This window comes from Dama dama, chromosome 13 (assembly GCF_033118175.1).
Source record: "Dama dama isolate Ldn47 chromosome 13, ASM3311817v1, whole genome shotgun sequence".
Taxonomy (NCBI): domain Eukaryota; kingdom Metazoa; phylum Chordata; class Mammalia; order Artiodactyla; family Cervidae; genus Dama; species Dama dama.
Genome location: NC_083693.1, coordinates 51,749,206 through 51,773,374, shown reverse-complemented (window position 1 = coordinate 51,773,374; position 24,169 = coordinate 51,749,206). Strand labels below are relative to the sequence as shown.

At 39.5% G+C, this 24,169-nt stretch overlaps 1 protein-coding gene across 1 annotated transcript in view; it reads right to left on the bottom strand.

Annotated features, from left to right (window-relative positions):
- The window catches only part of NPAS3 (neuronal PAS domain protein 3), a 923,008-nt gene that overhangs the window by 462,394 nt on the left and 436,445 nt on the right, over window positions 1-24,169 (bottom strand). Inside the window, exon 4 of the mRNA XM_061159149.1 lies at window positions 9,694-9,776. Within this exon, the coding sequence (XP_061015132.1) occupies window positions 9,694-9,776 (83 nt within the window). The remainder of the gene's footprint in view (window positions 1-9,693; window positions 9,777-24,169) is intronic.

The following is a 24,169-nucleotide window of genomic DNA, read 5'->3' as shown; positions in this document are numbered from 1 at the left end:
CGATTTCATAAGGATGAAATGTTAATTGAGATAGAAAATACATGCTAAGTTCAGAGTGATGCTGTGTCATCAAAGCTCAGCAACTTAGAAGACAGGAAGACAGCAGAGCCAATTGATTCCTCAGATATTAGCTTGCCAAATTAAATAAGGGACAAAACACATCTGTGTAATAAACCCTACTTTAAAACTTATGATTCACTCATATATACATTTCAATCTTTACCCAGGTCAGTTACTAACAGAAGTTGTGAATTAACTTCCAACATGAAAAACATTTTCCTAATGTCAATGCTGATATCTTATCTGAGGTAAGGATATGGGAGAGGAAAACAACAAATCTCTGCCTCTCTCTCCTTTCTTTTTAAATAAAAATACACTAAACCTTACATACGATTGTTTTACAGCTCAATTGATAAGGTGTGTTCCTTTTTTTTTTTGGTCCAAGAAAATTTAAAAGCAACTAATTTAAATATGCAAAATTATCTTGAGTTGTTCATACGTGAACTTAAAAGCCGTGCAACACAGGAAAATTAAGTAATTATGCCTCCAAGTTATTTACTGCAATTAAGCTCATTTATCATATGCAAATTAGTGCAAACTGGTCTCATTAGTTACTAAATTACTCAATATGAGCTGAACAATGTAGCACTCCAGTTTGTAATGAAAAATCCCTGTAGAGGCAAGCAGTATCAATTAAGCTAATTTGCATATGCAAATATATTCACTAACTTTCTCTTTTTCTATATTTAGTTTTACATTTTCTTACCATTCTGGATCATAGGGAAACTGCAGGGTCACTCACCTTTTTCTCTTTCCTGTTTTATAGCTAGAGAATGTCTCTATCAGTTGAATTTTATTTTATTTTAGTACCGATGTCAAGCAGGATACCACTTTGCCATCAAGGGCCATAAGAAGTAAGAAGATGAACCTTTCCTAGAGATGATCATTTCTTTAATACTTGCATGTTCCAATAAAATAATAAGGGTGAAATTCCAATTCATCAATAAAATAGAAAGTACACTTAATGTATCATTTTCTCTCACAAAAGTCTTTTGAAAACATTGCTTTTAATGTAAAATGTGATGTTGACTTGGCTAGGCAACATCTTAAGTAATAATTCTTATGTTTGTATTAGTCAGTTCTTGAGCTGTTTTAGGTATTACTCACTTTTCTCTGCCCAGATATTTGAATGTACTAGTCAATCTTTTATTGTCTCTTGCTGGATCCAATGAAGCAAGATGCTAATAAAAGATGTTGCATTCTCCAGCCCCCCCAACATGATTGTAAGTAGCTCTTCTGCCTATAATCTAATTTCTCTAAAGCATCTTCTTAGTCTTCTACAATTGAGTGGGTCTCAAGACACTGAAGCGGTGCTGTCGCTGCTGCTGCTAACGCGCTTCAGTCGTGTCCAGCTCTGTGCGACCCCAGAGACAGCAGCCCACTAGGCTCCCCCATCCCTGGGATTCTCCAGGCAAGAACACTGGAGTGGGTTGCCATTTCCTTCTCCAATGCATGAAGTGAGAAGTGAAAGTGAAGTCAGTCGTGTCTGACTCTTAGCGACCCCATGGACTGTAGCCTACCAGGCTCCTCCGTCCATGGGATTTTCCAGGCAAGAGTACTGGAGTCGGGTGCCATTGCCTTCTCCTGTGCTGTCACCAGAAATACTTAAATGTTAACAGAAAAATAAAATGTCACAAGATATTTTGTTTCCCTTATTACACTGACCACAAATTTTAAAATATTTCTGATAAAGAACCTATACTTTCCTCATTTATCTTAAAAAGAATTCTGCAGGACCAAAACAGTGTGTAGACCGACCATGATTCCAGGGTATATCCTTAAACTATCTTCAAACTATGATTAAAAAGGGAAGCATAGGAATTTAAACATAAATTCTAACATTATTTTGTTCTAAATCTGATCCACAGCATTCCCTTTTAAACCTAGGCTCTTTTACTTCTACTGTCTAATCCATGGTTGAAGGTATTAAGAGAAAGAAAAACCACCGGATTGAAATCTGACATTTCACTGAAGTCTGTAGTGTCATCCATTTTACACATGCAAATCTCTGATGACTTAGCCTATCAAACAGAAAAACAGCAACATTTGAGATCCCTGTTCTCCATCCATTATAAGAAAATACACACTTTAGTTATACTGGTCTGCTAAGGTGATGACCACCATCTATGTCTTCTATAAGAGAGTTGTTCTACCGAAAAATAATTCTTTCAAGAACAATTATTTCCTTAGTGATGCTGAGGAAGACAAGAAGTCATGTAACTCCTTTGCCCAGCCTTTTCCGATTCACTCCCAGGCAGAGACTCTTAGGTGTTATAATACTGGAATGTTCTTGGTGATTCTCTCGGTTTCCCTCAAAATGTCTGCTCAAGAGATTCTGTTTTAGTTTGGGGTTTGAATGCCTTATAATTCAAACATTTCTTAACCCACAAATAATGCAAGGTTAATGACTTAGCTATAGAAGGGTACATGCAACATAGACAAGTTCAAAACTAACACCTTGGTGCAACGCTTCCACCACTATCTCCCTTTAGGGAATTTCTTATAAAATATTTTTATTCTCCCAAGACTTCATTTAAAATAATTGCAGTTCTATATTATTTATATACAAACATGTGGATATTTATGAGCATATTCATCCAACTCAGAAAGTTTCATTTACTATAATATCCAAAACTAGTTATGGATAAAAACCATTCTTCAATTACTTTATAAGTAAGTTATTAGTAGTGATATGTATTACTCAATGTCAGTAACTTAACAGGTACCCTTCTGTAGTTCACCATAATGTATTCACGACAAATACAAACATAAACCCTAAAAAATCTTCCACATACAAAGTTTGATTTGATTGCTTTGTTTTGACACCTGTGAGGTAAGTAAAGCAGCAATACTATGGAGTATGCAAAAACAATACTGCAATTTCATATAACAATTATATAAGATTTATTTACAGAATGAAAAAAAGAAACCCTCAAACCCTTCTGCTAAGGGCATGCAAATAATTAAAGAACTCCGTTCATAAATCTGGCACCTAAGGGAAAGTCATTCCCCTAGTTAATTTTACGAGTTTACAAGGATGCTGTTACCATTTTCTGTTCTGTTAACTTTGATAAAGTAAAATATGAATATTCTATCTGGTCTCTAAACTGGGTAAGTAAAAGTAAATTCCACTTATACTTTATTCATATTAAGGAATCATGAAGTGAGAACAATAACACCTAAAGAGAACTTTTAAAGCAGGAACCAAATCAGGGCTGAGTCACAAATACTACATTCAGGAAAAGATCTCACATAATGGCTCAAAGTTCTTGAATTTTTCTTGTGTGTGCTCAGTTGCTCAGTTGTGTCCAACTCTCTGTGGCCCCATGGACTGTAGCCTGCCAGGCTCCTCTGTCTGTGGAATTCTCCAGCAAGAATACTGGAGTAGGTTGCCATTTCCTCCTCTAGGGGATCTTCCTGACCCACGGATTGAACCCATGTTTCTTGCGTCTCCTACACCGGCAGGTGGGTTCTTTACCACTAGTGTCACCAGGGAAGCCTGGGATTTTTACTTCACCTGTCACAAATAGCACAATTCTCAATTTGACCCCTTGCCTCCAACTCCTCCTCTGATCAATGAGTCACAGAAGAATAAAGTCAGCTAAAACACCTTGACTCAGGCCCAATGCCTCCACCTCACAGTCGTGCAGCAGCGAGGCTGACACCCCTTGATTGTCTCGCCTCTCCTGCAGAAGATGCCCCTGTGCTGAAATTCATACCTGAAACAGCTATAAGTTCACTGAGGCTACAATAGGGGTCACAGTATATATGATGCAAATGGTGGCCCCAGAACTGCATAGTATGAAGCCTGGACCATGGCCATGCCTGTGTATACCAGTATTAGATCATTACATTGAAAAATAACTTTGCAACAGTTGATTTTTATATTGATATAATCACCATTATATTTATTTTGCCCCTCTCAGTAGGAAAGAAGTCATACTTTAATGGATTTATAAAACTTCCTAAATTTTCTTAAGAGAATATATGGCTAATAAGATGTACCTTTACAGGAACTAAAGAGCCTCTTGATGACAGTGAAAGAGGAGAGTGAAAAAGCTGGCTTAGTTAAAAAAAAACTAAGATCATGGTATCTAGTCACATCACTTCATTGCAAACAGATGGGAAAGAAATGGAAACAGTGGCAGGTTTTGTCTTCTTGGGCTCCAAAATTACTGTGGATGGTGACCACAACCATGAAACCAAAAAACGCTTGCTCCTTAGAAGAAAAGCTATGACAAACCTAGACCTCATATGGCAAACAAATATACTGCAGTATGTAGAATAGGTTGACCAAAAATTGAGAAGTTCTTAGTGCACTTTTCCATAAAACACCACTGGGGTTAATATGGGGACCAGCGAGGCTTGGCACCTGGTGCAGGGAATTCTGAAGTATTTCCTAAGCCCCAATTTGGGTGCTTAGAACTGATCTCTATTTTACCTCCCAATTTCCATCAGTTCCCTAATTCTGTTCGCTACAAATATAAAGTCTTGCCTTTTAAAACCTGTCTTTTAAGATGTCCTCATCATTTCTTGACAAGTATTTATAATCTAGTGCTAACATCCTGGGTTCAAATTCAACTCTCACTTAACTAGCTATGTGAGTTTTAGTCAGGTAATTGTTATGTGAGTTTTCTAAGAAATCTTAGTTTACTCAGTTGTAAGATATGCAGAGTACCTGAATCACAGATACATACTATATTAATTGATGATATAAGAAGCGTAGTTAGCATAATACATAAAACTTAATACATACCAAAAATTCAGTAAATTTAAGCTAAAATCAACCTGGCTTAGGCCTTTTCTCATTAAAACACACTTTACTTGGTATTTAAATTAGAAATGCAAACTTATAATCAAAATACTCAATGGAAAAAATGGTTAAATAAATTATGATACATCCATAGTATAGAATGACATATAGCCATTAAAAATAATGGAAGCCTATCCTTTCCTAATGCAGACATGACCACTTGATATTGATTTTTTAAAAGTTGATTGCTAAAGAGCATATCATTGACCAATGCTTGACCCCATGAATCTCAGAAATATAAATATACTCTTAACAACATTAATACAAAATTGTCTTCTCATCTCCAAACCGGACTTTACCACAAACATCCAAACACTTCTACCTTCTATCACTTTTCAGGTTTGTCTTCTGAACCTAAAATTGTACTGCAACTGCTTTAACTGATGAAACCTATGACACCTCTTCAATATTTGTCCTCCAGAAGGATTTATATCCTCAGTCACCTTGATATTTCTTCCTTGCATGCTAAGTCGCTTCAGTCATGGTTGAATCGTTGTGATCCCATGGACCGTAGCCCACCAGGATCCTCTGTCCATGGGATTCTCCAGGCAAGAATGCTGGAGTGGGTTGCCCTGCCCTCCTCCATGGGATCTTCCTGACCCAAGGATTGGACCTGTGTCTTCTGCATTGGCAGGCAGGTTCTTTACTCTTATCTTTGTCTACTCCTTTCTCATTTTCTATTTGCATCTTAAAGTAATGACATGTATGGGGTTGCCTCTCCTCAGCCCTTTTCCCTCCTTGTTCCATATCATCTCCATTAGTCTGCAACTTACTGCTTGATCTGAACTACCATTCATCTGCACAAATCAGTAATGCCCAACCCTGTTTTTAGCCTTTACCTTGATCTTTCTCTAGAAGATCAGACTCAGGTTTCCAACCGCTTACCTCTTACAGATTTGGCTATGTAATGAGATATCCCTTTCAGCCTCTCTTAGGCAAGAGTATCACTAAGATCCTTTTATCAGACTAGAAGATCTGTGATCACTGATTACTCCTACTATTCCCTAGCTTTTCATCTCTAATTCATACCATGTGCCATACCTGTGTTTCTATTCATAGAGGTTCTATCTCGGATAAGATCTTCATTTGGATATTAGACTTAATAGTTTCCTAAATTGTCTCTCTATACAGCCTCTCATAACACAAAGGCTTCCTAGATTGTATTTTATTTTATTTTATTTTTTTTCCTAGATTGTATTTTAATAGTAACACCAGAAACAGACCAAAGGTTTATCTTGTCACTATCTTGTGTGAAAGCCTTCTCCACAGGCTCATTGCTGATTACACAATCCTGGCTTGGCTTACTGGGCTTGTGCAATATGGCTCGTAAGTTCTCCACCTTTATCTCTTATGTGCTCCTCTGCATATGTGAAATAACCATCAAATTAAACATCTGAACAGTCCCCAAACAAGATCTGTTATGACTTGCCTCCATACTTTGTGTTCTACATTTCTTTGCCTGCAATGTTCGTTGGTTGTCCTTGGCTAGTAAACTCCTATTCATCCATCAACAACTTTGAGTGGCCTTCTCTGATGCTTCATGGCAAATTCAGAGCCCCGCTCTTTCACAGGCCGCTAGTAAAGTACATGACCAGTGTGATGCTTCTCACTTTATGGAATCTCCTGGTTTTTTAACCAAATGATTGCAAGCTAGTTAAGGAGAGCAGCCATGTGCCTACTACAGCAAATTATGTTGTTACTAAGTATTTACCCTTTTTCTTTTTTGGTAATGATGGTAAACTATGATGTTAGAGACTATGCCAACCTTATTGACCACACAGGTTTGTTTATACCCCACCCTCCTCCCCCCTGAAATTTGCAAACAAAAGAAGGGTAGGGGAGAAGGAAGAAAGAATTTATCCCAGGCCCCATGAATCAACCAGATTCAACTATGGAACCTCCTAAAGGAAACATAAGGAAACCATGTTACCTGAGCAGACTACTGAGAAACCTTGAATGTGGTACACAGATCTATGGGTTCAAGAGTTATCCTGCTGGGAGAGATGACAGCTAACCAGATAGCCTAGAGGAAGCCCTTCTTGTTACTACTACTTCCCAATCCATTCCTATATGCAATTTTATCATATCATTTTGAGAAGCATACACAATTCTTCCCCTCCATAACCTTTGGTTTTAGAATCTAATGATAGGAGTTTCTAGTTTCTATGACAATTTCAAGACTGTCTAGTGCAACCACACTTGGATGCCTGACTTTCTTGAAAGCATCTCTACAAAGCCGCCTATACCTGTAAGGCTAAAAGTTTTGAGTGTGTTGGAAATGCAGACAGCTTTATTTGCAAGTTTTGTTATATCGAGGCAATTTCTTTTTCTATTCAACTTTCACCGCTTTCTCTTTTTTCTACACTCTGAAGACACACAGAATGTGTCTAATCCTCCTTTTTTTTCCTTCTTTTGGAATGAGGCCTTCAAATAGATAAGAGAGGATATTAATGTCCCTTTTATGCCATGTATTTCCCACACTTAACTTCACCATGCCCTTTGCCACATCTCATGTAACACAATTTCCAGTTCATGCACTCATCTAGTTATTCCACTCCAAATGACATTCAGCTGTCTATGCCCCCTTCAAGAGTGCTGTTTAAGTCAGGTGTGACCAAACCAAAGAACAGAATAGTTTAGCAGTCTCATCTAGATCCTCCACTCCCTTAATGGAGTCCAATGTTGAACTGGCACTGGGGACAGTCACTCTTTATTTCTACACTGCTCTCACTGAGCTTACATTTACACTCTTAAGTTTTTTGTTTTAAATTAGATTTAAATTCTTGCAGCTCCTAAGTCCCCCTCCCTACAAAACACTGAACACAAGATTTCCAGAGAGAATTTAGAGGATAACAGGATACCAATGGAATCATTTCTCTCACTGACAAAGTCTTACACACTGACAGCTTCAGAATATAAATAGGAGTTATCCTGGATCACTTCAGAATCTAACAATGTACAGTTGGCCCTCTATATTCACAGATTCAGTCAACCACAGATCAAAAATATTGGAAAAAATCCAGAAAGTTCCACAAAGAAAAACATACACTTGCCACATGCCACCAATGACTTACATAGCATTTGCACTATATTAGGTACTGTAAGTAATTTAGAGACAATTTCAAGTATAGAAGAGGACATGCATAGGTTATATACAAATACCATGTCATTTTATATAAGAAACTTGAGCAACCACAGGTTTTTCTGTCCACAGGGGTCCTGGAACCAACTCCCCTCACATACAGAGGGGCAGTGGTATATATGGTATCACTCATACAAAACTTATAATGGAGATTCTGGACAAAAATGTACAGAGAAGAGAGAAATAAAAACGCAAAGGTCTAGAAAGAAATATCCTTCCTGTATCCCTGAAACTTATCTACTATAAAAGTAATTCAAAATTTTATGTGCACAATAGGATAGCATTTCCTAAGGTGTAGTTCAAGAAACATAGTTTTATGGGATGTTAACATATATTAGTGGAGAAATGAGAAAGATCAAAATAAATAAAAATAAATAAGGACCTTTCAGGCCTTAAATTTACAAAGGTGAATAGTGACATCTCAGATCTAATAAAGCATCAAAATTATCTCAAATGGTTGTTAAAAGTAACAAATTCCTGGATTTCACCCTGAAGACCCTGATTTACTAGGTCCAGGAGAGATGCAGGAATTTGTTGTTTGAACAACTGTCTCGTTGACACTGAAGCTGTCAGCCAAGGAACCATTTTGGAGAGTCACTGGGGTTTGACCATGGACAATCTGATGAAAGCAGTTTTTCTAGGGTATATATTTTCAGAAATTATATGCTAGATTCAGTACCACTTCGGCTATCTAGAAAATGAAAGCACCATAGAGACCTTTTTTTAAAAACGTTACTCTGAATGGAGAGGAGTTTGTAGGTTAGCTTTGTTTTTACCCCAAATCTTTTTTTTTTTTTTTTTTTTACCCCAAATCTTATCTAAGGAAAGCAACCATCTTTTTCCAGTAAGATGCCCAAATACCCCAAATATGTCTGTTTCTTCAATTCCATGTTAAAAATGAATCTTACATATACAAAAAAAAAAAAAAAAAAAAAAAAGCTTTGGCCATGGCAACATTTATCCTGGAAACAGAAACAATGTAGAATGATGTGTCAAGTTAATGACTTGCAAAATCTTAACAGAAAAAGTTCTGAGTAAGTGAGGTGCTAAGTTTGGGATAAATTTTTTCCAAGACTAAATAACTACAGGTCCACGCCTAGTCATCCTCATATGTTTCACGAAAGTCACTGGAAAGATCAAATTATTAATATCTGTCTCCTTTTACTTAAAAAACATACTTTAATATCTCATCCTGACAAAGTCAGTACTTTGGGAAAGCTAACATTAGGATGGGAAGCACTTATGAATACAAACTCAAGCAAAGAACAACTGAAGTTTGGCAACACACAAAAATGTCACATACTTTCACAACAAAACTTTGCTCTTCCAAAAACAAAATATAGCTCCAAAGACACACACATATGTTCACTTACAAATGCAGCACACACAATCATTCTGGGAACAGCCAGCTACTATACATTGTGCATCAACTCAATGGTGCCGTTCATCTCAATTATTATAGCACAAATAATACTTGCCCTCCCTTTCTCATTAATATTCTCTCAAGGGATGGCTTTCTAAAAAGAAAAAAAAATAAAATTCATAAAAATTTCATAATTCCAAGATACAACAGCAACAGTCATACACATAGCTGCAATAAAAGGCATTTTCATAAAAAGACTAAACGTGTGGATTTTTCTTAGCAAAATGTAAGCAAGCTTTTTTCACTTAAAGGTACCTGTAAAATGTGACTTCCCAAATGTGCTTCAAATACTTCAATGGCCAGTGCACTGGGGCTTCTCCTTCGTTGTGCACCTATAACTTAAAGAAAAAAGAAAAAAAGAAAAGAAAGAAAGAAAGAAATTAAGTTGGGGCTCCGATTCACACCTTCAGCTTCATTTCTCTTTAATTGTATCACTAGAGAGCTACTATAGCTCTAAGACCTGAGAGAATCACAAGCCAGTTTTAACCCTGGTTCTCAGTTGCCTGAGCAAATCAGAGCGGAGGCTGAATTTTCATCTCAGAATATCAACTTCTACAAACATTAAAATCAGATTTAATGTTTTTCTTTTTGGACTGTTTTCCCTATACTGGAGCAAAAAACAGAGGAATGTTCACATTTTTAAAAAATAAATTAGTAAGCTGCTTTTCTTAAAATTTAGGTATTGTTATACTTAAAGCAAATACATATTTCCTTTTCCTCCCAGAGAAACCTGAACATTTAATATCCTCTAGGCCAGGAAAAAAGCAAACAGGATTTTTTTAAATGTTCTAATGCAATAACTTTATCATAATTTAATAAGCACAACATGTTGGCTAGGAGATTCTCATTAGTGACTGTTTGCACTAGTGTTAAGTGTCTCAGGATGGCTGGATTTCATATTTACTGAACATTCACATGTAACTATTCCTACAGGACCTGCAGGAAGCCCAGGTGGAAGCTTGTTTAGCCTGTACCTCACAGTTCAGTGACTGCTTCCTTATTGGAATACTTCTGTCCTTCTGCTAAGGTATAATCAGTCTTTCTGTTCCAGGCATACCCTACATGTGTTGTCTGCAGGCACATACACCCAGAGAGCCTCCCAAACCTTAACAGAAGGGGTTACTGCATGATATTTGGGGGATCCAGAATTGAGGGTCATGGTTTCACTCTTTTTTTTTTTTTTGCATGGGGTCATGATTTGCTTTTAAATCTGTTCTAGTTATTTTTCCAGTTTTAAAAAATCCTCAAACATAAAAATCTACTTTGCTTTCCAGCAATTTATGAAAGAAAATATTCAGAACTTTTCCATATTTCAAACAAATACATCCCTTCCCTCTTCCTTCTTTTCTTAAAAATTGTATGACAAACCTCAATTCCCTCAAATCTAGACACCATGAATTGAAAATAAAATTAAACCCCCTACTTTCTTTCTTCTCCAAACACTTTCAGCTAGTTGACAAGACAATACCAGCAAAATGCTGCTGGGATAATTCTGTTGTGTCTCAGCTATTACTAAGTCAGTTAGTTAAATCCATACCTGCATCGGGATTATAATATAAGTGTATTTAGGATTATTGAGCTGTGCAAAAGTAAGCAGTTCCCCCCTGCAACTGTGAGCTAATGTCTGCCATGTCTGAAAGGCACTTTGAAACTAATATGAGTGGTAAGTATCATTATTACTTGCAAGAGGAAATAAAAAAGGCATTTTTTTTTCCAATGGGAAAATTTATAAAATATAACTGAAGAGTGCTTATTATCAAGGAATATTCCAGTTGGAAGGGACTTTAGAGATCACTATTCTAACTTCTTCATTTGCTTCAGAAGCAAAACACATAACTAATAATCTTAAAATAGAAAAAAATCAATTTTCTACTCTAAGATTAATCATTACTATAAGTATAGACATAAGATTTTAAAAAATTTTAATATTAAGATGTACTTAAGACAGTATTACTGGGAATGTGTGCATTTCTGATTAATTTCCTATTCTAACATGCACATTACTCCCTTCAAAACTCCTTTGGCATTTTTGATAATGCAGCTGTCTTGCTGAATACTGTTTTCAGTTTCTAGAGTGTTAATTGCACATTATGGTAGCTTGGTGTGAATGATCCCACATGAATAAAATCTGCAGTTCTCTCTCTTTTTTTTAAAGATTGTTTGGGGGATGGGAGCTTTGGGGAGGCAGAAGGGGGTGTTGAAAAACTTCAAAAGTGTCCACTCTGTTATTGAGGCAGTAATTGGGATTCAGAAAGCTCTTTATTAATAGTTTAAAATTTGGGGGCATTTCAGGACTTCCAATTATGAGGTTCAAAATAAACCCCTGTAACTCACAGAAAAAATGGACTGATCTCAGAGAACATACGCTATTCTCCAAAGAACTGGATTAAGAGGGGGGCAGCAGAGTAGCAGCCACCAATCTATTGAGGACCTTGAAACATCACAGGAAATGAAAGGAACTTGTTCATCCACTAGAAGGTCCAAGGAGTATGTTCCAATAACAACTGCCTTCTTGAAGCATGAGCTATAGTGTAGGAACTATACTGGGTTCCTGCAGGGATTATTTCAGCCTAGCTATTGATGGTCATTCTTTTCTTGCCTTTCCTCAACTTAAGGCTCAGCTGTTCTTTAGGTAAGTGGTGCAAATGCTTAAATATTTAGGAATTTTATTTTAAAAGCTTATTAGTCAGTCTGGGGATCCCACAATCCCACATGCCTTCATCAGGTCTCCTATCCATGAGTCCGACACCTGCATAGTTATTTTCCTTTGTTCTTCAGATCCTCCATGGAAACCCGAGTGTGCATTCTAGTACATGCGAGCATAACACACAAGAATCTTGTAAGCGCTTTCATGCTTTTCCCTTCAATGGCATTTTTATGACACTGGAACTTCTCTTGATTTATATGTTGTGCACTTATGCAGGTGATGTGGGGCTGTAATGACAGTTCCTAATTTTACAACCAACATAAATATGTTAAACAGGAACCCATTATGCCCCAGGTAGAAGCCCAGCTCTGACTCGAAGCATTATTGGTGACTGAATAGATGTTAAATGTGTACTTTTTATCTTGTACTTTTCATCCCACCACATTTGGGATTTTGAGTACTGAGATAATAGTCTGATAACTCAGGAACAATGCAAGCACAGTTATTTTGTTCCTCTATGTTAATCTCATTGTGTTTCTGGAGTATCATTTATGCCTAAAGAAAAACTAAAGAGGCACTTCCTCAATGAAGGTCATCATTTTCAGAAAAGTAATACATTGTTTATGAAGTTCTCTCAGACTGCTGTGTTTTGGAAGTTGACAGCTTCTAAAATGATTTGGTAGCCACCACACACTGCATACTCGTTATTGCTATATAGGTTAATGTTTAATCTGCAGACACTTCATTCGTCTGTTCAGTTAAAAGACAATGCTTTGAAATGTAAAGAACACTAAATCAACCAAAAAATGCATAGCACATTGCTAAATAAATGGGACATGTAATCCTATATTTGTGAGGACTATATCTCAGTCACTGACAGTGATGAGAATTGTACCAGGTTATATAAACTGGTAAAAGAAAAAAAAAACAAAAAACAAGCCACGGTAATTCAAATTAAATTCAGAAATTACGGAGTACCTACGTGATGCTGAAACTTGCTGGCCACTGTAGGGTAACTAGTGTTATAAAACCTCATAAACATTCCATCAGAAAATTTTAAGCAATTTGAAACAAGCCTAGGCCCAGCATAACATGATCAAGAAAACAAAATGATCATCTCACATTTTTCAAGGGTTAGAAATAAAACACCTAGAGTTTTAAGAGACTTTAAATGGAAGTGATATATAGGGAGAAAGATTTTTAAAAATTAACTGAAGAAATTCTGATTGTCTCAGAAATATAAAATGATATGATGAATCATTAGGATTGCACATTTGGCCTTTCTCTCATTAAAAAATGGAAGACCAAAAAAAAAAAAAAAAAGAAAGAAGAAAACCCCAATCTGAAGCATGTATCTGAAAAATTCGTTTTGTCCCTCAACGGTGTCAGCAAAAAATAACCTAGACTCTTCCACATAACCTTGTGAGGTAGTCTTTGAGAATTAATTAAGTGCAATAAAAGACAATCCCTCTTTGGGGAAATACACCACACACTCCCAGTCATATTCCTAACCAGTGCCCGTCACCTTCAGGGATGCACAAACGCCAGGAAGGCTGAGGATTATCGCTCAGTGGGAGTTTGACCTATTCAGACAAAAGGTCAGCTTGCCATTGAAGAACCCATTAGAAAACAGAAGCAGGACAGCTCAGTGGACACACATAATGAACGAAGGAAAAGTCATGAGCCATTCTTGCCTGTGTCCCGCGCTGCCCTTTTCCTCCTAGCCCTCCCTGCCCCCATTTCCAGAGCAGCTGGAGCTGCCCCGGCCCCTCCCTGCAGAGCTCACAATGGGAAGGTAAACCACAGACAGGGAGAGAGAAAGGGGCACGTTATTTCAGGGCTCCCTTGAAAAAGACACTCAAAAGTGAAGATGAGGATGACACTGGGAGGCAGGGTTGCCAAGAAATTGTTTGATTTGGGAAACGTTGTCATTAGCAGATAGGGAAGACCATTTTTGAGCTATTTTCTCATCCAGCTCTCCCTCCACAGGGGGCCGAGCGGCAGGATGGGTGAATGTAGCCTTAACGTTCTGCAGGTGGTATTTTAAGAGTGGAGTCACCCACCAAGTAAAAAGGCAAGCTCGGTGGGTACCCTCGGAATCTGTTGTGTAAGGGGCAAGACTCTGTTCCTACGCTGAGCTTGGGGGATGAGAGGACTAAAGGAAATCCTGGACATCACTCCCTGGGCTTTAGCACTTGGGATAAGCAAAGTCAGAATCTGAGAAAGAAAAGAGTACAGAATGCTTAATGAGTCTTCCCATGACTACCAAAGAGAAGAAAAGGGATTTCCCTTGAAGAATGTCAATTAGCCTCCCTCACTGTAGGGCAGATGAAGCCAGGGAGGGTTTTCTCAGAAGTCTCAGAAGTTTCTGAAGTATACAGTGTATATGTGTATCTGTGTCTCCCTATAAAAATAAACACTGATATGCTTTTATTGACTATGGGAACAAGTCTTCATTCTGACCCTTATTCTTACCACTCCACCTACTGCCCAAATTCACAGTTTGTACCCTTTCAACACTAAAGTTCTCACTGTTTGTGCATGCCCTAAACACTAGTGGAATTTCAGGTTGGGATGGAAAAGATGCCCAAACAGCAGTACTAAAATCGAAACGGTTGTCAAAAGCCTGGTGTGTGGAGTTTCCACACACTACATGAAGTGAATGTCTGAAAACAAAGAACAACACTTTTCAATGTACTTTCACCAAGATAAGTTTTTTGCCCCTTAAAACACAGGATAACTGAGAACCAGAGAAAAGAAATAGGGACAGGTATTGTTGATCTGGCATTTGAATGGTCGGTTGACATTAAATAATAATAAAGAAAACCTCCCATATTCAAAAACAGTGTAGTATGGGTTTATTTTAAAATTCATATCTAGAATGTTCTAAAAATAATTTTTATAATTCATATCTCAAACATATTAACACATTATATTACCAATTTAGACAAAAGAGGTATTTAATCTATTAAAATAACTGAAACTCTAAGAAGTCTTATGCTAATTCAAAAATTCTTTGATGCAACACATTTAAATTTCTCCCACAATCTAAAGATGCATTGAATATATTCAGGAAAAGTGTTAAGGGTGACAAGACTGTGAGAGTATTAATATTTACAAATGAATGGCTGGATTTGAGAAGAAGGAATCATGTCTGCTTTTATCAAAAAAAGCCTATCTGTATGGCTACAACTAGTACAAACTAAGGGGAATTACCCAAAACACTCGAAGATCTGTTTAAACAAGGATGTGTTTATCATGCACTTCCTATCTTCTGAAGAACTCAAACAGTATTCACATATTTTTGAACACTTTCTTTAGGAAATTTTTCTTCATCAAAATGGTAAACTGTCTTAAAGTGAAATGGCACCCAAGTATTACTTTTATAAGTCTTAAAAATGTTTCTTGTACAAATTACAGGGACTTCTTTTCAGTACTAAGTTTCCATTTTAAAGAGTCATTTTGCCCACTTGCCTTGCTTTTCCTTTGAAGGAAATGAGAGTTATCAAAGCAGGTATCTCTTCATCATAGGCAGGGAAAGAAGAAAATAGTTGTTCTCTGACAATTCGGAAGTTACTACAGGAGATATTATAGGTACCTTACATGGGTTACATAGAAGTTGATCAACACACTTTTTGAGAGGACCCAAATTTCTGCTTGACAAGGACATTCTTCAGGCAATGGGGTAAGCTGCTGTTTGGAGCAACAGCACTGGAGGGGGTGATGAAGTGCTGACAGTCAACATCTCTGAGGACAGAAACCTCAGGAAAATACAGGCATGAGCCACAGCCTAGACTGAAGGTTGGGGAGTGGGGTACCTCAGGGGAATCCTCAAGAGATGCATGGAGCTATAAAGGCAGGATTGAAAGAATAGATGAGGGTATGCTTTATTTCTTGATTCAGCAAAGTAATTGTTGCAAATTCAAACAGGACTCTAACAATGGTAGGTAACAATCATTTCAATTTAATTTTCTTAATCATTCTCATAACAATGTATACAAAAAACAGTCACTTTTACAAGACTTGAAATCCAACCACAACTCCAAGCCATTTCTGAATGTATTTTTTGGTTTTAACAAAGTGATGCTGCAGGGCTTGCTTTGGATGCAGAGTTTAAACTATTTAATTCCCTTTATACAGTGAAGAAAATGAGACTTTCCTCTTTGTATTTACAAAATAAAAAAAAATTAGATTATGACTAATTTTTGTCTTTGGATTTCTAGCAGAGATATAGGGTATCATCAATTGCACTCCGTCTCAGTTTGGAAAAATTTGAAGAGTGAGGCAGTTATAAAGTGACTTGAGATCAGAAAGAACAGAAACTATAGAACAGGAGAACCTCTGAGTGGCAGAGGATCCTGATTTTTATCTAAAGTGAGCTCAGCAAAAGTTATCAACTAATTCCTTCTGGCTTCAGGGCTATAGCAGCAAACACCTACTGAGCCTCACTATGAGGCAGGCACGTTGCTGGGCCCTGAGAACACAGAGATGACCAACAGAGAGTCCATTGAGTGAGGCAGTCCTGTGTGATAGAAGGGTCCGAGGGGCCACAGGGAGTGGGCATCGCAGACACCAGCCCAGGCTCCAAGCCTGAACACGTGCCTGAGGGGGGAAGGTGCTCTGCCCGAATACCCTCTGAAGCTCTGCTTCTGAGCTGCTTCTTTTCTTGTTGTTACTGTTGTTCTTGTTTCTCTTCTTCCTATGATAACCTTCTTTTACAAATCACCTACTCCATTAAGTCATGAAGGACTGAGTACTCGCCGACCAGAGCTTTCAAAGGGAAAATTAGAGAGGACACATCTAATTTGGGAGCTGAAAGCGGCACAACCTACACTAAGTTGGATACTTGTCCTTTAATTGATAGAAATGACCTCCCCCGATTATATGCGAAAACTGTTTTTGAGAAGTTGAAATTTTTAATGGGGGTTAGGTTTGGTATGCTCCCTCAGTAGGGGCTGAAAAAAAAAAGGATTATTATACTTTCATTTTGCAAAATGTCTTAAAAGCCTTTCAGTTGAGTGCCATTGTAAGACTGTCACCCCTTCTGACCTCAATGACACACAGATGGTTAGTGGCATGACTTTGCCCAGTAGGAAGGGACTCGAGATTATCATCGAATTGGTATGGTGTCAGTCAGCACGTGTGCATGCTAGGTCACTTCAGTCGCGTCTGACTCTTTGCAACTCCATGGATTATAGCCGCCAGGATCCTCTGTCCATGGAATTCTCCAAGCAAGAACAGTGAAGTGGGTTGCCATTTCCTCTTCCAGGGGATCTTCTCGACCCAGGGATTACAACCACATCTCTTGCATCTCCTGCATTGGCAGGTGGGTTCTTTACCACTATCCCCACCTACACTCAGCGGTAAAAGGAAAAAGTTCATATCTGTTATCTTGATCTTTTTTTCCCCCCAAGTCTGATTCCAAAGCTTCACGTTATGACAACTATAACATCTGCTACAAATGCTGAGGGAAGTCAAGCACAACCTTATTACTTCCATTCAAATGCTCCATCCATCCTTCAGGCTTTCCAAGGCCACTAATATGGCATGGGGGCTAGGAAAAACTGGCTCTGCAGGAAGTAGCTTGTGTCTCTGAGGTAGAAAGAAGGCAGTGTCTCTGGCCCTTTCCCCTCCTCTCTCTCCTGTTCATCCACTCATATATTCATATTCACATTCTCTCATTTGCTTGCTCACTCCTGGACCCCATCAATGCTTAGTGGAGTGTTTAGAGACTTCCTGACAAAAGAACAGTCAAGAATAAATAGTTTCATGAAATAGTGGGCTGTTGACCCAAAGGACATAATGCTACAATTATAACAGCACCTGCTACTGAAAAAGTCACTGATTAATTTCCAGAGCTCAACCATTTCAGACCATGGTAATACATTTATTTATGAGAAATTTAGTAAACACTTAAACTATGGAAGATATTTACCTCATAGACCCAGGAGCTAGCGATATAAGTCAGGTTCCCCTTTCCATTTCTGAACGCTTTCTTACTGTGTCAGCAGAAGAAAGCTAAAAGCCTCCATGTGAAAGTTGTGTTGAGTCTCTGCTTTTAGCTGGGTACCATGTCAGTGGATATAAAAATGAAAGCGCCATCCTGACCCTCCAGGTGACCAGAGTCTAGTGAGAAGACTTATACATAAGCAAATAAATAAAATCCAATGAATGTGTGACTCTCAACCCTCAACTCTGGATTGGGGTGGGGAGAGCGGTGGCTTCAGATAGGGGCATGCCGGAACTGTGTGTGGAGAGTGAGGTCACGTAGACAGTGAACTGTAACAGTCAAGACCCTGGGATCCACTGGCTGGACATGGAGGCCAGGACAACTTCACCTTAGCCTAGCTACACGTGCCAGGTTCCAGGCTCACCATCCGGCCGGCTGCAGCCAGCTTCTCAAGCTGCAATCCCAGTGGACTGTCACACTCCTAAAGACACTGGCATATCTGGGCGCCACACTTGTACCACAACTTCCTGGGGCTTAACACTACAGCGTAACAGTCACACAATTACATCCAGGAGCATCAAGGTCCACTCAGCTCTGTCTGAAAACCCAAACTCGACCATTCGACCACCTGCCCTGCCTGCATCAAAGTTCCTGAAGTGCATGCCGACACCACAGCCATCAAGCGGGCACTGTGTGAGGCAATTGGTTACCAAATGGACTGTCCCATCACCTCAGAGCTCTGAAGGGGATCTTCCTGCCACAGGTCTCTTACTGAGGCCATCAGACTCCTCCCCAAGATGCTCTCTGCCCTCTGCTTGCCTGAGTTCAACAGGACTCACATGATTGGGAAATGGCTGCACAGAGGAAAGGATTTCGGTTCTGGAGTCAGGCTGACTGAGTTTAAAACCCTCCATTTATCTCTATTAGCTGGGTGGTCATGGACAAATTAGGCTCTGGGGACCTCAGTGTCCCATTTTGTCAAGGGGAGCTGCTGTGAGGACACGTGACACCCCCTGCTCTGCTTTTATTTTTCTCCTAGAACTTATTTGCATGTTGTCTCTCTTCTCCATTAAGGTCTTCCCCAGTGGCTCAGTCGGTAAAGAAAGCTCCTACAGTGCAGGAGACGCAGCTTTGATCCTTGGGTTGGGAAGATCCCCTGGAGAATAGAATGGCTGCCCACTCCAGTATTTTTGCCTGGAGAATCCCATGGACAGAGGAGCCTGGTGGGCTACAGTCCACGGAGTCGCAAAGAGTTGGACATGACTGAGCAACTAATACTTTCACTTAACACGTTTTCTTCTCCACTCACATTTTTCCCCTTCCTAAGCTGGAGGAATCGTTTTGTGCACTGCTGAAACCCTAACAGTTAGATTAGGGCCCAGAACACAGAAGGTGCACAATATATATTTGTGAATAAATGAACAGTCTAGAGTTCTAGCCCATGGGAGGTGCTCAGCACAAGTCAGCTCTTCCTCCTCGTCATGAAAAGTGGAGGCCAAGTCAAAGATGACTTTTCTAGATCACCAAGTGTATCCCAATTTTTACAGAAACACTATTTTTCTTAAAGATGCCTATTTCTTAGGAATTATTTACTAAACTATTGGAAATATCTGTTCCTCTATATGCTTTACCTAGTTTCTGTCTTTCCTGCAGCATGATATAAAATCTACAGTGTCACCACAAACCCTGGGAGCCAAGTGCAATCAGGGCCTCAAACCAGTACAAACATTTCACACATACTTGGGCAAAGAGCCAGCAATTCACTGAGTGTCAGCAACTGCCCACTGAATTTTCTCTTGAAGATTCACTCATGTACTATTCTAGCAGTAATTGGCATTCATTTTAAGATGCTGAACGCTTCCAACATAACTTGATTAGGTAAACGTACAGAGCTACCAACACTGGAAACCAAAATCACCTCTTACAACCCCACCATCTTCTCTGATTACATACAAACAAAAGCCCACACAATTATCAATGGTAACTGAGTGGAAACTAGGTCTTGCTTATGTTAGATCAAGGTTTTCATCACCACTGCCATCTGCCTCATGGGGACCTACAGAGGCTATGATTTACACAGAGTTAGAAACTAAATAAGAAAAATGAACACAATTTGGAGTCTAGAGATTAGTAAACAAGCTGATAAGATCGTCAGGCCTAAAATTAAGAGCACACACGAGCACATACTTTCATACTCATCACCACCATGAAACATATCAAGGAGGGAAAAAACCTAATTTGAAGACCTATTACTTAGATCCATAACTTAGCTCAAGCCTCTCTTTGTCAGAGGTTCTTAACATGTTTCTTTCTTTGAATAACAGACATGTTTAAGCAAACTGTCTTCCTAAGACAATATTTAAACACAAAGCTTTTGTGTATACAATTATAAAAATTCCAGGGAGCCACTGACACCCATCCATAGACCTCATGTCAAGAATTCTTGCTTTAGACAAGAGCCAGGCACCCATATACAGCCTGCACCAGCCTGACACTTAGTGGGACTGAGCAAATGATTCCTTGAATGAGTAAGTAATCAAATGAACACCCAAATGAATGAACGCAAGGAGACTCAGTCAGAGAACACACAGCTAAAGCAGACACTTGTATTCTGTGTGGAACTCTGAGTCTGAAAGCAGCAGCCAGTTAGTTGGTTTATTCACAAAAATTGCTTTGTGGAATTATACACTGCTCCTCCCCTTCTAAATGCAGACAGAGGGAGGAAAGGAAAAAGAGATAATGAAGGTTTGCAAATGAAGTGGGTACAACTGTGCAATCAATCAACGTTTTCTGAAAAAGAATCTGCATCACTTGCCAAAAATCTGAACTGAATAACTGAACCAGCATTCTGATGAGAACGGACTTTGCCACTAGCCAGTCATTTTTGTTTGTCTTCCAGCTGTCTTGCTTCTGTTTTCCAGGAAGCCTCTGGTCTCTTCTTAGCAGGTTCACGCATGGGAATTTATTTAATCATGTTCAAATGCTTACTCCATGCTTATTCTTTTTAATAAATCTTTGCTGACTATTTGAGAGTAAATACCTAGTATTTACTAATACTGCCTAGTATCGTGCTGGTTGAAAAGAATACAATTGCTCATGTAAATATCCACTGATGGCCTACTAAGTGCTGGGTCCTCTTTTAGTGCTAGGTCCTAGAAGAGTGAACAAAGCAGACAAATAGGCCTTCATGGAGCTGACATTCCAGTGGGGAAGTCAACAATAGTGACAACAATAATGCACACACATCTCAACATGGTGAACGGCATGAAGAAAACGGGGCAGGGGCAAGAAGCAACAGGTATTTCTGTATAATAAAGGAAAATCAGGGAAGACCTCTCCAAAGATCTATCTGAGGAGAGATACCAATAAGGTGAAGGGGTAACGTGATGTACAGGTGAAGGCAAGAGAAAGTGAAAAGGCCCTGAGATGGGAGGAGCTTCTTGGGTTCAGGAAAGGGCAGAGAGCCAACATCCTCCAGGAACGGAGAGAGTGGGGAAAGGAAAACAGCAAGTGTGGCAAAATAATGGTTTACTTGGAGGGTGTCAGGAAAGGGGGGCATCTCACTCCAGTGAAAGTCAAAGAGGTAAAAGAGAAGAGAGTGTTTCAACTAGAAATGAGTAGAAATGCTCCAGACAAACAAATCAGGGGTTAGTGGTGGAGTTAGCCGGAAGAGCATACACAATGGCATAAAGCCAGCAGGGCAGGTGAGTTCGCGACACCTGAAGGACAGGAAATTTCAGGACACCTCGACAGGCTAAGTCACAGGTGATCTCATGAGCACTGCAGAGGAGTTTCTAGTTCACACAGAGTAACTGGGACTCATTCAAAGAGTCCTAGAGAGGGAGGAGTTGAGCACAAGTATGTGTTACGTCGACAAGGCAGAGGGGCATGTGGTAGAACTGTGTTTGGAAGGAAGATGAATAGACTGGCTATTTCATAGTTGAGGCAAGAGATGGGGTTTCCCAGGTGGCGCTAGTGGTAAAGAACTTGCTTTCTGATGCAGGAGACACAAGAAACGTGGGTTCGATCCCTGGGTCGGGAAGACGCCCTGGAGGAGGGAGTGGCAACTCACTCCAGTATTCTTACCTGGAGAATCCCATGGACAGAGGAGACTGGTGGGCTACAGCCCATGGGGTCACAAAGAGTTGGACATGACTGAGCACACACACAGCTCAGGGAAGAGATGAAGATGAGTTAACCCTAGTAAATAAGATAGAAAGATTAGAGGGGAGTTGGGTTCTGAAGGTACTTAGGAGGTAGGATTGACAGGGCACTATGACTGACTATATAGGGGAAAAGAAGAGTCAGGCATGAATTCCAGTTGTTTGGGTTGGCAAACAGTATAGATGCGTCACTCACTCCCTGTGCTGGGACATACTGGAACATGAGACCCTGAACTGGAGGTGTCTTTAGGGCAGGCCCATTGAGATGAGGTGTCCAGTAGACTCAAGGCTCTGGGCTCAGGTGTGGCAGAGATGAAGACTTGGCAGCAAGTCGTACAGATGGGCACAGAAGCTGGGGTGGGGCAGAATGAGGGAGGGCGGGGGACCGGTGTGGGCAACACCTGCCTTTATAGAGAGGAAGGGGAGAAGCATAGAATCTGAGAACGAACACCCAGAGGGGCAGCGGGGAGATAAAGAGGTGGTGGTGTTCTACAAAGAGCAAGACCAGAACATCTGAAGGATAGACTCATCGGGTACGTCAGATATCATAAGACAGCACTGAGGTGGGGACGCTGCCGTCAACTGAGGAGTAATGAGAGGTGAAAACCCCGAGTTCTATACTTTAAATTCCTTTGCTAGAAATTTGGAAGTGAAAGGAAGGAGAATAAGGGAGGAAATCTCGGCAAGGAAGAGAAGTAGGAAACACCCACGGGAAAGAGATTTTTTTTTTGTGACTTGAGGATGTTTCTACCCTGAGATAAAGAAGCAAGCCACAGCCACGAGACAGAAAGATGGACAATCCTCAAAAGAAGGCACACCACTGTGCAGAGTTTAGTTAAAGCTGAACAATGTGCATCACATTTTTTCATTCAGTATTTTATTACAATCTGAATCTACAAAAATGATGTTCCATGGTGTGGAGACCCATCCAGTCAACAGGGATTTCAACTTTGGAACAAGTTCTCCTGGATGCTGGTCAGACAACATAATGATCTACAACCCAAGCTCAGGAGTGTATTTCTACAAGAAAAGCTGCCAAGCACATCTAAGATCAAGCCATCACGGCCTCCATCCATTTTCTCCTCCTGTGAAGAGTCTTCATGCTGCTGGGAGTACAGGTTCATTATTTCAGAGGAGTCTCATTCTCTCTTAGTTTTCTCCACTGTGTATTTAGGGACATCGCACGCTCATTCCTAAGATCCAGGTCTTTCCTGTCAATTTTATGAAAACAGAAAACTCCACACACATGGGTTTACACACATGCTATAAAAAGTACAAGACCCCTCTCTTGTATGACGCTGTGTCAAGGCATTCCCCTCACCTCACACTCCAGTACTGTCCCTCACTTCATGTCTCAGTAATAAAGCTCTCTCCTATTCCAATTGGTCCCCAGTCTCTTGTCCTTGTATCTCCTGCCAATGCAAAAGCTTTGAAAATGTCACACATAGAGGAGTTACCTGGAATTGCTTTTGGAGTCCCTGCAACTCTTGGATCACAAAAGCAATAAGTACTTCTCCCTCGCAGCCAAGATCTGTCAAATACCCATAGGCAAGTATTGCAACAGATCATTAATATACTCAGGTGCGAACTAAAGGAATATTAACTAATCAGAGAAAACAACAATGCCTTTTATTTGTTGGAACAAGCAAGTGAAAAGGGAAAGAAGAACCTCATATTCCTCCTGCTTTATTTAATGAATATTGATTAAGCCAATGAAGAAAAGAAGCCAAGAACAGCTGTGTGTAGAACAGAACAAAAAACCCTGCTTCTCAAGAAATATTTCTTACAGACACAGTGGCTTCAGCTTCAGTGAGGTGGAATTTTCTATGTGGCAAGAGAGAAAGACAATTTTTCCCCCCCTCTGGAATTTCAAAAATACTGTTTAAACAAACTGCATCCTCAGCACTCAGAAGAAAATACTAAATGCTCCCCTTGGCTCCCTCAACTTGCTCCTCTTATTAGCTTTTCTCT